The sequence below is a fragment of the Trachemys scripta genome, chromosome 1 (assembly GCF_013100865.1).
Source record: "Trachemys scripta elegans isolate TJP31775 chromosome 1, CAS_Tse_1.0, whole genome shotgun sequence".
NCBI classification, from domain to species: domain Eukaryota; kingdom Metazoa; phylum Chordata; order Testudines; family Emydidae; genus Trachemys; species Trachemys scripta.
In genome coordinates this window covers 85,036,742-85,050,572 of record NC_048298.1, presented here as the reverse complement: position 1 = coordinate 85,050,572, position 13,831 = coordinate 85,036,742, and the positions used below count along the sequence as shown (strand labels likewise).

The 13,831-nt window shown below is 43.7% G+C and overlaps 1 protein-coding gene across 1 annotated transcript in view; it reads right to left on the bottom strand.

Moving 5' to 3' along the window:
• The window catches only part of LOC117881721 (solute carrier family 23 member 1-like), a 61,108-nt gene extending 54,011 nt beyond the window's left edge, over positions 1 to 7,097 (bottom strand). The window contains exons 1-3 of the mRNA XM_034779746.1: positions 7,041 to 7,097; positions 5,584 to 5,736; positions 3,746 to 3,903 (exon numbers count right to left, since the gene is read on the bottom strand). Coding sequence (XP_034635637.1) covers positions 3,746 to 3,903; positions 5,584 to 5,736; positions 7,041 to 7,097 — 368 coding nt within the window. The remainder of the gene's footprint in view (positions 1 to 3,745; positions 3,904 to 5,583; positions 5,737 to 7,040) is intronic.
• Between the last annotated feature and the right edge of the window lie 6,734 nt (positions 7,098 to 13,831).

Sequence of the window (13,831 nt, the reverse complement as noted above, 5' to 3'; positions counted from 1 at the left end):
GCTAGTTGGATGATATTGTGTTTGGAAATACTACTGAGGAGCATGACAATAACCTGCAGACTGTACTAAACTGCATCAGCAAAGCAGGCCTCAAGCTCAATAGGTCCAAATGCAAATTTAGACAAACTGAACTCTCCTTTCTGGGGCATACAATTTCACAGGCTGGACTAAAACCTGATCCAGATCATATCCTGGCAATTTCAAATGCTCCTCCTCCAACAGATTTGCAAACCTTACGTTTCTTCTTGGGTCTTACCTCCTAATATGCAAAATTCATTCCCAATTATGCTTCTGTCATTGAACCGTTACGAGAATTACTACGGAGAAGTTCAACCTTAGTGTGGACAACGGATGCACAAGTTAGTTTCTAAAGGGTGAAAAACTTGATTGTACATAGTCCAGTATTTGCATTATTCAGTCCCGCATTGCCCACAATTGTAACTACTGATGCTTCTGATTATGGACTTGGGGCTCTTCCTCACACAACTTCATGAGGACAACACAGAGAGGACTGTTGCATTTGCTTCAAGGACACTAAGTAATGCTGAGAGAAAATATTCTACAGTTGAAAAAGAAGCACTTGCCTGTGTCTGGGCTACTGAAAAATGGAGAACTTACCTGTGGGGCCGCACGTTCAAGTTGCGCACAGACCACAGCCCTTTGACAACGTTGCTCACCGCGAAAGGACTGGGAAGAGCAGGATATCATATTGCTAGATACGATCTGCAAGACTACTTTCTTTCAATTATGAACTGGAATATAAGCCTGGAAACCAAAATATGGTAGCTGATTGCCTTTCTCACCTGCCTTTGCCTTCACCAGATGGTCCACCGGAGGATAAGGATGTAGTAGTTGCGCTTATTACAAGCACTCTTACTGCAGTTACAAGAGAACAATTTCAAGCTGCTTGTTCAGCGTGTCCAATTCAACAAAAATTAATTTCTGACAAAGAGATGGCCCAGTAACCCTAAAAACCTTGACCCAGTTTTGCTGCCTTATTTTAGAGTTCGGGATGAACTTTCTTTGCTCGATGGCTGTGTGCTACGAGGTACACACCGGCTACTTGTGCCAGAAGAATTACAGTCAAAACTCATACATCTGGCACACGATACTCATCAAGGAATTGTCAGAACCAAACAACGACTATGGGATCTGTATTGGTGGCCAGGGATGGACTCTCAAACTGAAGCACTCATAAAATCCTGTGTCACTTGCCAAATGCATGATAAGACAGCAGTGACATGTACCCCTCCATTACAGCCTATTCCTATTCCTGAATCTGCATGGGAAAAAGTGGCAATTGACATTGTAGGACCCTTTGCTACTGCTCCACTTGACTGTCATTATGCCATCACTTTAATAGACTATTTCAGCAAATGGCCTGAGGTGGCGTTTACATCGCAAATTTCTTCTGCTACAGTAATTAAGTTCCTCTCTTCAGTTTTCAGCCGGGAAGGTAACCCCAAAGAATTGGTTTCAGATAATGGTAGTCAATTTACTTCCCTGGAGTTTGAAACTTTTCTAGAAGAGAGGAACATTTTACACAAGAGGTCATCCCTATATTACCCTCAAGCCAATGGGGAAATCGAATGATTTAACAGAAGATTGAAAGAGAGTTTGCAAACAGCTAAATTGGAAGGGCAATTGTGGATACCCTTCACTACTGATTTCTTGCAAGCATACCGGGCTACACGACATGCCACAACGCAAAGATCACCCGCAGAGTTACTTCATGGGAAACAGATGACTACTAAATTGAACCTTGCTGGATTGTTAAAGGCACGACCTGATGCCCCACACAAGGATGATGTGAGAAAGACAGTTGAACAGAACCAAGCAAAGTCTAAGGCTTTCACAGACAAATGGCGGGGTGCTAAGGAACCAAAGTTTGAGTGTGGTTCCTTTGTTAGGATATGAAAACCTGGAATCTTACGCAAAGTGGACCATAAATTCACAGCTCCTCTTAAAATCATAGAGAAGAAGGGACCTTACACCTATCGATTTTCTGATGGGCAGGTATGGAATGCTTCTTATCTTGCACCTGCCTATGCACCAAGAGGAGATTATGCCAACACCCAGTTTGCATTGGATGACTTCACTGTATAACCAACACAACAAGACATTGCACTGGAACCGGGGCTTGAGAGACAGCCTGTCAGACTTAGTCTTTAGTCCAGGCAGGTGGTCGTCTATGTTATGTAGTATCTACAGTGTTTTCAGTGTAATATTCCTGCCAACAGTATAGTGTCTTGTTTCATATTTGTTCCTGTGGTTAGAACAACAATGTTTATTTTAATTTGGAAAGTTTCTTAAGAGAGGAGGGAATGTGATGTTTAGATGCTGCATGTGATTATTGGAACTGGGAGCAGTGGCTGTTGGGACAGGAAACAGGAAGGAGGGGGGAGGAGTTGAGGAGGCTGGGAGAGTTACAGAGTGTGCAGCTACAGCTTGGAAAAGAGACTTCCACTGTAAATAAAGTTCTGTTGAAGTTGTTAATACTTTGCTTGGTGGATACAATAAGACCCCCTTGGGACTGCCACCTGATGTGCTGAGACTACCTCTGAGCCCATTTTCCCTGGCAGCTTGGGACTTCAGTACCCTGTCTCGTTGAGCCAGACATGCTAGCTTGCTACAAACACAGACCCAGGTCTGAAACACGTCTCCCAAAAGCTGCAGACTTAACTGAAAATGGCTTAGAAAGTACTCCTGTCTCTAGCACCCAGATACCCAGCTCCCAATGGGATCCAAACCCCAAATAAATCCGTTTTACTCTGTATAAAGCTTATACAGGGTAAACTCATAAATTGTTCACCCTCTATAACACTGATAGAGAGATATGCACAGCTGTTTGCTCCCCCAAGTATTAATTACGTGCTCTGGGTTAATTAATAAGCAAAAAGTGATTTTATTAAATATAAAAAGTAGTATTTAAGTGGTTCCAAGTAATAACAGACAGAACAAAGTAAATTACCAAGCAAAATAAAATAAAAACACGCAAATCTAAGCCTAATAAAATAGGAAACTAAATGCAGGTAAATCTCACCCTCAGAGATGTTCCAATAAGCTTCTTTGACAGACTAGACTCCTTCCTAATCTGGGTCCAGCAATCACTCACACCCCCGTAGTTACTGTCCTCTGTTCCAGTTTCTTTCAGGCATCTCTTTGGGGTGGAGAAGCTATCTTTTGAGCCAGCTGAAGACAAAATGGAGGGACTTCCAGGGCCTTATATAGTCTCTCTCTTGTGGGTGAAAACCCCTTTGTTCTCCTGTGTAAAATTCCCTCAACAAGATGGAGTTTGCAGTCATCTGGGCAAGTCACATGTCTATGAATGATTCAGCTTTTGCAGGCCGACACCATTGTTTACATGTTAGTTTGACTATTCCCAGGAAAGCTCAGATGTGGCTCAGATTGGCATCTCCCCAAGTCCATTGTCAGTTAAGTGTTTCTTGATTGGGCACTTACTGAGAATAGCCCTTTCTCAAGAAGCGGACCAAATGCATCACAGAGGCTACTTAGAATCAAACAAGGACATAGCCAATATTCATAACTCTGCATACAAAAATGATACACACATATAGACAGCATAATAACAACCAGCAAACTACAACCTTCCCATAGACACCCCACTTGGCCTTTTCTGTACAAAACCTGGTGCAACCATAGGACCCTGGTTGCAACAATGATCTATACGGTCACAATTCATGTCAATAATGTCATAAGGTTATATTGCAAGTCTTTTGCCTACCTGACTCCAAAGAGGACTTGAAGGAGGGTACAAATTCCTGAGACAAAGAAGATGGTGCTGATCAGGTGACCCTGGGTCAGGGGGTCGTGCTGCAGGCAAAGCTCTTTGGACAGGATCAGAGGGATGGCTACAAGACCACCCAGAGCTGTCAGGTAGTGCTATGAACCACAGAGAAAAGACCCGGCATGAAAAAGGGCTCAGTACTTGTCCAGTATAACTATTCTACTGTTGAGGGAATGCGAAATGCCATTTGTAGATCTGGACTCAAATGACACCAATAACACTAATTCTTGATAACCTTAATTTTTTCTTACAAGTTTCATTTTCTGGTGGGGCTGTTCTAAAGTATCTGTCAGAGCTTTAACAACCCATCCCAGCCTTATCCATTTTTTTCACCTTACCACCACTTGGCACTCTGTAGAAACAACAGAACCTAGTTCCCAAGGGCTGTCTGATGGGAACTAGCACATTTCCTAGCTTTGAGCAGCAGGTTGCACTAGATGACCTCCTGAGGTCCCTTCCAACACTGATATTCTATGATTCAGGGTCTGGAGAAAGCTATTTTGGGGGCTCTCTACCAAGAAAGGGGGGCAGGTTACTGGAGGGAAGTATCAGGTTGGATTTATGCCAAATGTGTGTTTCAAGCCGCTCTGCTTTGCTCTAGGGCACCACGAACTCCCTCAGCCTGCAGTATTCCTAATGACACTTCTCATGCTCCCTTAGGCCACAAGCCAGTACTGGGGGAAATCAGCGAAGTTGGTGCAAAATACTACCAAATTAGAACTGTCCACTCATTTACCCTGGTGGTAGTGTTTTATACTCTGTTTGCATAAGTGTAAATAGCTACGTAAGATGCAAAGAAGTGGAAAAATCAGGCCCCACCTTTTTAATAAACCCAGTATACGTATGTGTGTAAAGACCTTTAATTAGTCATCCACACTAAAAGAATCTTTAAAATCCAATTTTCTTTTCACTGTTAATGCTGATTGTGCAGTTCACTCAGCTTGGGCAATGAAAATAGAGCTTTTGTTCCTTGTCAACATCACTTTCTGCTTCCCATGCACTAGTATGGTGCTGCAACGTTTGGGGTGCTAACACTGCAGGAAATGATTACGTTCCCCCCAAAATAACTGTTGCTTTCATTAGAATCTTTTTAATTAAAAAAAAATGATGGAAATATTTCCAGTGATCTTGGGTTTCACAAAACCTTATTTTTACAGAGCCCAAGGTTTGAGTCTAAACTAAACTGACAAGATCACTTTAAGAAATGAACAAAGCACAAACTATTCATCAGTATCCAAACAAAGTCAGCATCACTATCTTAGCTTAATCATTGGTAAGCATCTTACCATACAGATATTCTACTCCATTGGCCTGCAATGTATCACCCCAGTTGGGTGTATTTCTCTCGCACAGTCCTATAAACTGATAGAAGCTGTACAGTTTCTTTTTCGTGCTACTTCTGCTTAGCTTTTATTGTAATGGAGTCACAGAGGGCCTGGAGCCTTTAGATATTTTCCATAACTCTGTAACACTGGCGTTATTCATGGGCTATCTGTTCCTGTTTGTCCTTAGAGCGCAAGCTCGCTGGGTCTGGGACTGCATCTGCCGGTTTGTACTGCATCGAGCACAATGTAAATAAATATCAAACGAAAACAATCTGGCCCCATGCACTTAACAGAGATGACTTGACATCACCAACAGCCAATCAGATGGTTTCAGGCATGGCCAGTAAATATGAGCCATTTCCTAATTCACATTTTACTTGTTAAGCAGGGCTATGAACAAGCCAATAAACCTCTGCCCACCCCATTCCACCATGTTCTTGCTAGTCGCACCTGAATCCCTAGCATGATGCAGAGGTACCATGGTGGAATGTCAGTGACAGAGTACACTAGTGTACTGCAGTTCTTGCCCTGGTCTTTCTTCTTTTCCTTTAGGCCCTCAGCATCGAGTTCAGACAAGGCACTGTATTGGTCTCCATCTTCAACCTGTAGGAACCAGGACAGAACATTCCTAGTTAGAGCCTCATTCAGAGAGTTACCCATCACCTGCAACTCTCATTGACTTCAGTCAGATCTGTGTATGTCTCTCAGGTTCCTGTCAACATGTGGGAAGGGGGGTAATTTAATTCACACTAACTCCAACCTGGCTGGGATGGGAACAAGAAGTGCATTTAAAAACAATGTGAAAACTGTGAGTGAGTGAGTGAGTGTGTATGTGTGTGTGTGTGTGTGTGTGAGTGAGAGAGAGGGAGAGAGAGAGAGGATCCAATCAAACTCTCGTCATTTTGAGATGCACAGTCCTCTGGGTTACCCCGCCCCCCCCCCACCCCGCCCATTTCTTCCTTTTATCCTTCCCCTTCTTACCAGGCCAAACTGTGTGCTGACCTACCTTTGTAGCTGAGAAAAGCCGAATGTGCTGCCCACCCCACTCCTGTGTTGGGCTATAGCAGTGGTTTTGTACCACCACAAGGCACGTTCTTCCTCCTTCCCACTCCCCCTACATGGCCAAGCATGCTATACGCACAGACAACCCAGTGCCCACCAACCCAGAACTCTGCTCAACCAAAAAACAAAGAGACCCAGTGAGGTGCTGGCAGGGGAGCCCTTGTTAAAGCTGCACCGCCTAACTGAAGGGAGGCTGGGGGCCACTACCCTGCCGCACTCCTAAGGCTCACCCCGCCCTGACAAGAAAGAAAGGCTCCCTCATGGAACATCCCTGGACAGAAGTAGGTGTGCAGAGCAGCTCACCTTCCCTTTCAGCCAGACCTCAGCATGCACAGACGGTGGGGTGCAGTAGGGGAGGGGAGTGTCTTGCACCCACGTGAGCAGCTTTCACAGTGGGAGCTGGGACTTTGGGGAGAGGAGGAGCAACAATGGCTGGGGAGGGCCTGGAGTGGGTCTTTATGATCGCAGGCATGAGGGAGCTGGGCAGGTGTGTCTGAAACAGCACCCCCTCCCCCCTCCAGAGAGAGATAGAGTCTCCCCCTGAAGGGAGCAAAGCAAATGATACTGTAGAGTGAAGAAACTGGAGCAGAAAATAAATACAACTTTTCAAATCAAAATAAAAAAGACAAATGATGCACATATTTCAAATATGTAGGTGTGACATGGCATTATTTGCATCAAATATCCAGATATCTGGACCTTCATCCTCATAGACAAGCTAGTCTACTGTAAGCGCAAAGGCCTAAAACATATTGGCTAATGCATTTTAAAACACTCTCTCTTGTCCTTATGTAGACAGGCTGGGAGCATTAAAAATAGCTGGGTCCAGACAGAAGCAAGCTCACTTTCCGGAGCTCTTGTTCAGAAAAGAAGCTTATAGCAAAGTAACTAGTACAGTGCATGTACCATTGCCAGTTCCACATGAATGCCTGATCCTGCCTGGGAACCTTGGGAAGGAGAGAGCCCGAGGCACTGCTGAATGGAATCGACCTCTCGTTTTGGGAGAAGCGGGAACAAGCAGAAGTCTCTGTGACAGGACAAGCCCTTGCCTCTTCTGCAGCAGGGGGCCTGAGCAGGACAACTCTTGGATTCTGTCTTGTTGCCTGCGGCAAAAGATTCATTACCTATCCATTACAATTATTAGCCTCAATCCTGCGAGCTCAGACATCCAGGTCGACCCCCACGATTGCCTGGTTCGCAGCATAAAATCAGAGCCATCATCATTATTTTGAACAAAAATCTTCTTGACAGAATAAAAACTGAACTGCTTGAAACACAAAGAACCCAGACGATCAAGGTAAGGGAGGAGTCAATCTTTAGGGAAGTTAGAAGCCTGAACTGAGCTGTGTCTGGGAGCATTTTAATAATAAAAAGAATAACCCTTTGTATTTCTACAGCACCTTCCACGTGAGGCTCTCAAAGCCCCTTACCTGTGTTAACCCATTTACCCTCATAGCCTTCCTGGAAGGGAGCTAGGTTTTATTTTTCCTGCTTTACAGATGGGGAAACTGAGGCACAGAGCAGTAACTGATTTGCCCAAGGTCAAACAGAACAGTTTGTGGCAGAGTACAGTATCCAGATACCTAATTCTTAACCCTCTCTCAGGAGATGAGCAACTCTTCTTGATTTTAACGGAAGTTACTTGTATCCTGAAGGAGAGAAAGTTCCCCATCTCCTTAGTTCCCAGTCCTGTGGTTTATCCACAAGACCATCCCTTCTCCTCCTCCTCCTTCTAATATGTTTTCCAGTATTTCCAGCACTGTTACACACCTGCTAGTAACACCGCATATAATTCACTCGTGAATTTGTTACTGTACTGGAAATCTGCAGGGCACTGTGCCTAGTTCACCCCAAATTCTCTCCATCAACCTCTCTGTCAATTTACCTCTTTTGAAATAGACCCATTTAAAAAGAAAAAGAAAAAAAAAACAAATCCTTCACCAGTTTTAATTTTCTCTGCCCTTGTCATCACATAAAACCTCCAACCAAGGGACACAGTAACAAGAGGCAGAAGGTTTAATCTCTTCTGAAACAGATATGTAGACTATAGTAGAATCAGGGTCAGTTCATCACCTCTCATCTTTTCTCTCTTATTTACAGAATACAAGAAAAGCACTCCAAAGAAGCAAAATAGCCTTTAAATTACTATTGTACAAGCAACAGGATTTAGTGAAGAAGATACCAGACCACGTCAGCCTCATCTTTACAAAGGACCCTAGAAAGACTGTTCAATCTGTCTTTCTTCCCTCCCCCTTTCAGTCACTCTAACACACCCCTTCTCTCTCTCTCTCTCTGCTGCTTCTCTTTCCCCTTCCCTCCCTTGCTCCTGTTAGCTTTCCTTCTCAGAACTCATACAAACCGTATGCAAGCTATATTTTTCTTAAAGCAATAAACTCACCATAAAACTGGGGTTCTCCAGCCCATTGACATCTTTGACTGCTGAGTGCATCATTCCTTCCAATTTTCTTCAGTGGCTCCCTTTAAAAAAGAAAGAATAGAGGAAGGGAATCTTCAAAAATCACTTCATGCTCCAATAAATAAAATCCTGAACAAACAACTATTCAGCAGCACAGGAAGTCTGACTTCCAGGAGCCCAAACTCAGTCCCAGCCATTCATGTAAGAAGAATTATAAAGAAATTTTCTTTTTTTTTGTCCTGCGTAAATCATTTACTGTCTCCGTTGATTAGAAAATCAGTGCTTGGAGCACGTTGATAGGCTGCGCTTCCCTGGATAGATTGCATCGTAAAAGATGACAGAAAATCCTTCCTTGCTAGGTAAGGGATTGTGTCAAGCAAAACGTTTCCTTGTCGGCAACATTGTTGATTCAGCTCAGATTAACATCTTCCACCTGGGTTGGGTCCTCTAAAAAAGCTTTCATTGTTCTTTAATAAACTCAGTTCACAGAAAGCTTCCCTTATTCTACATGATGAATAGGGTGGAATGCATTATTGTAGTTTTCGACTCAGGTACAACCCATTCATCCTGTATGTGAACCTTCTTGAAACATGAAGAGAATGAAGAACATAGGCAAACTAGATCCTATCTCAGACCACAACCAATATCTGAGACTTCAGTGGAAGATGGAAAAAACCCATAATGCACTTGGTCAATGGTGCAACTCTTTACATGGATATGAGCTCCTGACCACTGATATAGTTGATGACTTGAAGCATGAGATTTATTTACCCTGTTCTTAATAAGTGCAACTGATACATATTATTGTTCATAAATTCATTCAGCCCCTCTAAAAGTCAATATTTAACTCACTGGCTTCCTAAGGCTGTGAACTACATAGACTGACTGCTCCCTGTATGAAGCACTCCACCTAAATATACTGATCACTAATTTGGAATGTGTCTTTGCTTTTGTAAGCAGAGTCAGGATAAGCTCTACCTGGTGAATTATGGCGAGGATGGAAAAGAACTTCAAGGGCTGATCTTGTTTGCATAGGCACACCCACCCGCCTAGCCTGGGACAACAACAACTGAAAGTGGTTACTTTGGCTGGTGTGGGATCCCCAGTTTCTCTGTTACTGGGGCAGGAAGAATAAAGTGTTGTTACCCTGATTCTGTGAATCAAGGCCAGTGGAACTGTTGTATGACAGAGGGACTCACCAGTAACTAAGTAGCACTCGCTAGACAAGGGGCATGGGTTACAAAACCCAGTGAATTGAGAGAGGTTGGGGACAGGTATGTATACTGGATGGGCCCCTTTTGAGGGCCTGGGCCACCAATTGCACTACCCCCCTCACCCCCCGCACTGTTGAATAGCAGAGCTAAGTTTGCTTCCATTAGGAGTCTAGCTAGAAGTTGCTGAACTGAATTTGCTTTGGGCCAATGGTGCACCAGCACTGGGGCTCCCCTACTACAAGCTAAAATCACTAAAAGAGCTAAAATTGCTGAGCTGAGATCACTGAGTGCTGTGTTAACCAGTGGGGGAGCCTGAAGATATATTGCTAAGCAGCTGGCAGAGCCAAGCAGTTTGTGGGATGGTTGGAGCGGCCCGTGGAATGGGGAACAGAGCAGAGCAGTTTGCGGGGACGGCTGGAGGAGCGGAGCAGCGTGGCGCAGCTGGTAGAGCAGAGCCATTCGTGGTAAAGGCTGCAGCAGAACTCCACGGAGAGGTGGGGCAGTCGGCCTCGGACCACGTAAGGTGCCCCTTAACATCCCGTGTTGCCCCCCCCCATTTCCGCCCAGGCTGGGGGGGGGTAAAACTCTGCAGATAAACTTTTGAACTCTGGGGTGGCACTGACCAGGGACAGAGACTTTGGGATTGTTGGACTTTGGGGTGATTGAACTTAAGACCCTGAGGGGGAAAGGACACTGCCAAACTTACTTGGAGGTGGATCTTTTGCTCATGGCTTGTGTTATGAATCCTGTTTGTGGTGTTTCCCCAACATAATGCCGCATTGTTTCCCTCCTTTATTAAAAGGCTTTTGCTACACTACGACTCCGTGCTTGCGAGAGGGGAAGTATTGCCTCCTAGAGGTGCCCGGGGGGGTGGTATGTAATTGTCCCAGGTCACTGGGTGGGGGCTCGAGCCGGTTTTGCATTGCGTTATTGAAACGGAATCCCTAGATGCTGAACCCGGCCCTTGTTGCTGCCAACTCAGAGGGGCCGAAGGGTTACACTTTCATATTATGAAGTAGCATTTTAAAAAAGTGGTTTTGTCTGACGTTGACTATATACCGTTCATAATCATAAATGTTCAATCATGTCTCCTGTAACTTGTTTCCTTCTCCGGTTAAATAATCCTATGGCAACATTTTCAAAATTACCCACTGATTTTGGGTGCCCAACCTGAAACACCCTTGGCCTGAATTCCAAAGCTGCTGGCTGAGTATCCACACCATCTATTCAATTGGCTTCAGATAAGAGCTGTGGCTACTCAGGACTTCCGAAAACCCAGGCCTCCAAACCTTGAGGTACCTGAAATCAGGGAACACTTGTGAAAACGTTGGCTCTAGACTTTGCAATTTTATCAGATGAGACTCTCATATCTTTAACCACATGTATTGCCCTTTTCTAGAACTTTGCAGCTTGCGGATACAGCTACACCTATCTTCTTTAGAGGCCACCAAAACTGGATATGACCCCCCAGGTCAGCTCCATTTCCTTGTGCACCAACTCTGAGATCCTCAGAGGTGCCTAAGCAGCCTTGAGAATCAGAGCCCAAATAACCACTCTTTAATCATGCAAATCCCTCAAAACACCTCCTCCATGAAGCCAATCAATGCTAAACCACCATAAAAAGAGCAATATGCATATGGTGGTGGTGGGAGCATGGAAACTACACTGATTTTGAGACTGGACCATCTCCTGCACTGCATGTCTAAATCACGTTGCCTACTTCTTATTTCACACACATCAGGTACCAGGGCCGGCTCCAGGCACCAGCCTAGCAAGCAGGTGCTTGGGGCAGCCAACGGTGAGGGGCAGCATGTCCGGCTCTACGGTGGCAATTCGGTGGCGGGTCTCTCACTCCCTCTCGGAGGGAAGGACCAGCCGCCCAATTGCTGCCGAAGACTGAAGCGGCAGCGGTAGAGTTGCAGATCGCAATTGCGGTGCTTTTTTTTAATAGTGCTTAATAAATAATACCCAGGAGGTTGTATCATTGTTAAATTATGAGACTATGATTAATACTTTTCCTTTTTTTTAAGTGCATCTACCCCTCCCTATGTGCTCTTTCATATGTTGTCACACCCTCAGCAGAGGCCCTCATTATCCTTCTGCGTTGACTCCCTATTAACCTCTTTCCATTCAAAGAAGCATCCATTTGCTGGGATTCAATGTTTCCTACCTCTTCATATTTTTTTCAGTCCTTCACAAGACTTTGCTCCTTCTGTGATTATTCGATCTCCTTGACATTATTTTATGGAGGCCCTCATCAAAAAATCTTTGGCCTTACTCCAGCATTTATCCAGTGATTATTTCAGAAAAACAAAGTCTTGTCACAACAATCTCTCCAGTTGACATTTGGACTCTGATTAGCCAACGTTCCTTTTTTTCCCCTTAGATAATATAGCCTTGCACATCCGCATGATACAAATGCATATCATCCCCAGCTCCGTTGCCAAGTCCTCTCGCTTAACTCTCCATACACCATTATTAAGCAAATTGCAGAGGTGGGGGGGGAAAGAATTATTTTTTAAACTTTTCTCATTAGTTACAGTGTTAGCCAGAGAAGATTTAAAACTGAACTGTTCCTGACTGCTCCTCCTTATTAAAGACCCCAAGGGGTGTCCTGGCCAAATTCCACCCTGGATAATTACATACTGGTGAACTAAATGTCCCCGCAGTTTAGAATGGAGACAGCAGTTGTCTTCACTTTGGGTCTCAAAACAGTATCTGAGCATGCTAGGCACCCTCCATGTTATGTAGGAGCCAAGGCAGAAAAGATTTTGTCACCATGTCCTTCAGCAGAGAGCAGGAGATGTGTAAACTTTGTGATGCACTTTGGGATCTTTGATGAAAGTGAAGTTATCATCAATACAGCCATTCATGGTTCTCTAAGGGCACACTGTGAAGGCACAGATCTTGGTAAATTTAAAAAAAAAGTCCTCACAACATTTGACATGAATAGATATATATTCATAATTGTTTAAATTCAATAAAAACAGTTCACAAATCACACACTTAAACCTCACCCCTCATAATGGAAAACCAAAAAACACAAGAGTAGTGTGCTGGTCCCTTGGAACCAAGTGACTAACTATAAACGAACAGCAAAGTCAACGGGGCTAATATCAGGAACAAATGTTCCAAAAAAATAAAATGGTAATACAGTCACAAAAATACAAGCAGATGTGACAGCAGAGAGCTCTGTACAGCTCCTCACCAGTAGGATCTGATGCCCCTTATGGGATACGTGCTCCCCAGTTGTGAAAACATTGAATTATAGGGCAGTCAGATATGAGAAATAAAAGTAATGTGGCTTGGAAGTAGAGCTAGTTGGAAAAATATGCACCAGAAAATAGGAATAGTTTCATGGGAAATGTTTCCTATTTTTCTCAGCAGCTTTGGTTGGTTTAGATAAGGAAAGAACTTCAAATATGCTTCCCATAGCTGAGCAATAGACATGAGCAAATAATTAACAACAAATAATGTACCCAATAAATGTAACCCTGTTCTTTTACTTACAGAACTTTTGCAATCAGGATTCCCTCAGACATACTTGCAGTTAATAAATAATGTAGTTTTTTTTTTTATTTTTAAACTCTAATGCTTGTTCAAGAGTATATCCTAGCAGAACTGCATTGATCACTTGTGATAGGTCAGAGAAGCCACATGGTATGTCCCCTGATTGGATAAGTGCACAAAGATTTGCAGTGTGTATATTTTTTCATTGATATTTTAATTTTTATTTCTGCAAATGCCCACATGTGAAGTTTCAAAATTAGTTCTCACTAAACAGCAACGCTTGACTGCCTGAATGAGCACAGAAAGCAAACACAACAAGGAAGTGAGCCTGGCCAAAGTAAATACAGTTAAATAGCCAAAATTCAGAGCTTTTGTAATGTTTGTCCATTACTACCATTTTTCTGACAGTAACATGGTAGTAAGAGACAGTTCCCGTCCAAAGAGCTAGAAATAGAAAAAACACTGTTATCCTCATGTTCAGATGGAGGAACTCAGG